The sequence below is a fragment of the Trypanosoma grayi genome (assembly GCF_000691245.1).
Source record: "Trypanosoma grayi strain ANR4 Tgr_1292_V1, whole genome shotgun sequence".
NCBI lineage: Eukaryota > Euglenozoa > Kinetoplastea > Trypanosomatida > Trypanosomatidae > Trypanosoma > Trypanosoma grayi.
In genome coordinates, this window is record NW_008826911.1 from 1,892 (window position 1) to 3,298 (window position 1,407).

Genomic DNA, 1,407 nt, shown 5'->3' on the forward strand with positions numbered 1-1,407 from the left:
GGCGGGGCTCTGCGCAACGAGGGGCTGGTGCTCTTCACGGCCATCACCGCCACCGACACAGAGCTACAGACACTTTTGGCGTTTGATAACGCCTTTGAGACACTCTTCATGGTGGTGAAGGAAGAAGGCGGCCTCGACGGCGGCGTCGTTGTGTCCGACTGCCTCACCATCACGCACAACATGCTGCGCAACAACAAGGCGACGCAGAAACTTTTCTGTGAGATGGGCTGCGCCCGCCTTGTATGCACATTGTTGGAGGCCGTGCCAGAGCGCGTGCGGGACGTCATGCGCCACGGTGCGTTACGCAAGAATCAAAGCGCTGGTGACGCAAGCGACATGGATCTCGCCTTCACGCCGCTAAATAATTTGCAGAACGTAGTGGTCCTTATGGCTGTCTCCATCATCAGCTGTGTGCTGCGCGGGGTAGAGGCACACCACGACGGACCAGCAGCGCAAGAAGCGCTCCTGCAAAGTGGTGTGCTCGAGCCGCTGGCGTCTCTCGCCCTTGGTGGTGTGGCTGTTGACGATGCAGCGCGTCTGGAGGCGTTGCGGGCACTTGCGGCGCTCCTTCAAGAAAAAAGAGTGGGGATAGAGAAGTTCACGCAGCTTCGTGTCGTGACGCTGCTCCGGGGTGAAGCTCCAATACGGGTGGAGGAGTGGTCGGCACCGCGTGCCCTGCTGCATGTTATGCTGGAGGTGGAGGATAGAGTCATGCAGTCTGCCGCCGCGCATGTGTTTAATGCGTTGCTAAGTGTGGCTGTGTGTGAGGGGCGTGTTGCGGCACTTCTTTTGAAGGGGTTCGCCCCCCCTGCCTCCGCTTCCGTCGACGCGGCGTCAAGGTCTGCACTAGTGGGCGACTGCGGTGCAGCAATAGCCAGCGCTCTTTTGAGCGCTCCACCGCCCACCGGCTGTAGTGGAAAGTACTACGCTGCACTGTTACTGGATCGTCTCTTGTCGGTGCCTGCTGCTGCTGAGCAGCTGCTTGTGCCGGGGCAGCGGGAGACGGCGGCCGAGGGGGCGCATCCCCCGGTAAACTCTCTAGTGTCGACAGGAGGGAGTGATGCATTTCTTGCGTACGTGCAGTATGCTATCAAATGCCTCCGTGGCCACGGCGAGATGGATCTCAACACCCTCAGCGCCTGTTTCAGATCTCTGCTGCGGTGGGTGCTCAACAGCAGGACGGCCGCACAGATTTTTCTAAGAGACTCCACGAACTACCGGGCCCTCTTGCAACGCGCAGGGCAAGACGACGGCCCAGTACATATTCGGTTTTGGTCTGCTGCACTCTGTGCTGCCTTGTGCGTTGTCACCCCGCGCGATTTCCCAAAAATGGCGCATGACGCTGCTGTGGCACTCGACAGTATGAAGCAGGCTGGGGAAAGTGGAAGTAGTGTGAGTGGTGGCTCA

The 1,407-nt window shown here is 59.6% G+C and overlaps 1 protein-coding gene across 1 annotated transcript; it reads right to left on the bottom strand.

The window, feature by feature from the left end:
* Nucleotides 1-357: 357 nt before the first annotated feature.
* Nucleotides 358-732, bottom strand: DQ04_12921000 (hypothetical protein; the record flags this gene model as incomplete). The annotated part of the gene is made up of 1 exon (XM_009316845.1): nt 358-732. The coding sequence occupies one exon, from the start codon at nt 730-732 to the stop codon at nt 358-360; it is 375 nt and encodes a 124-aa protein (XP_009315120.1).
* Between the last annotated feature and the right edge of the window lie 675 nt (nt 733-1,407).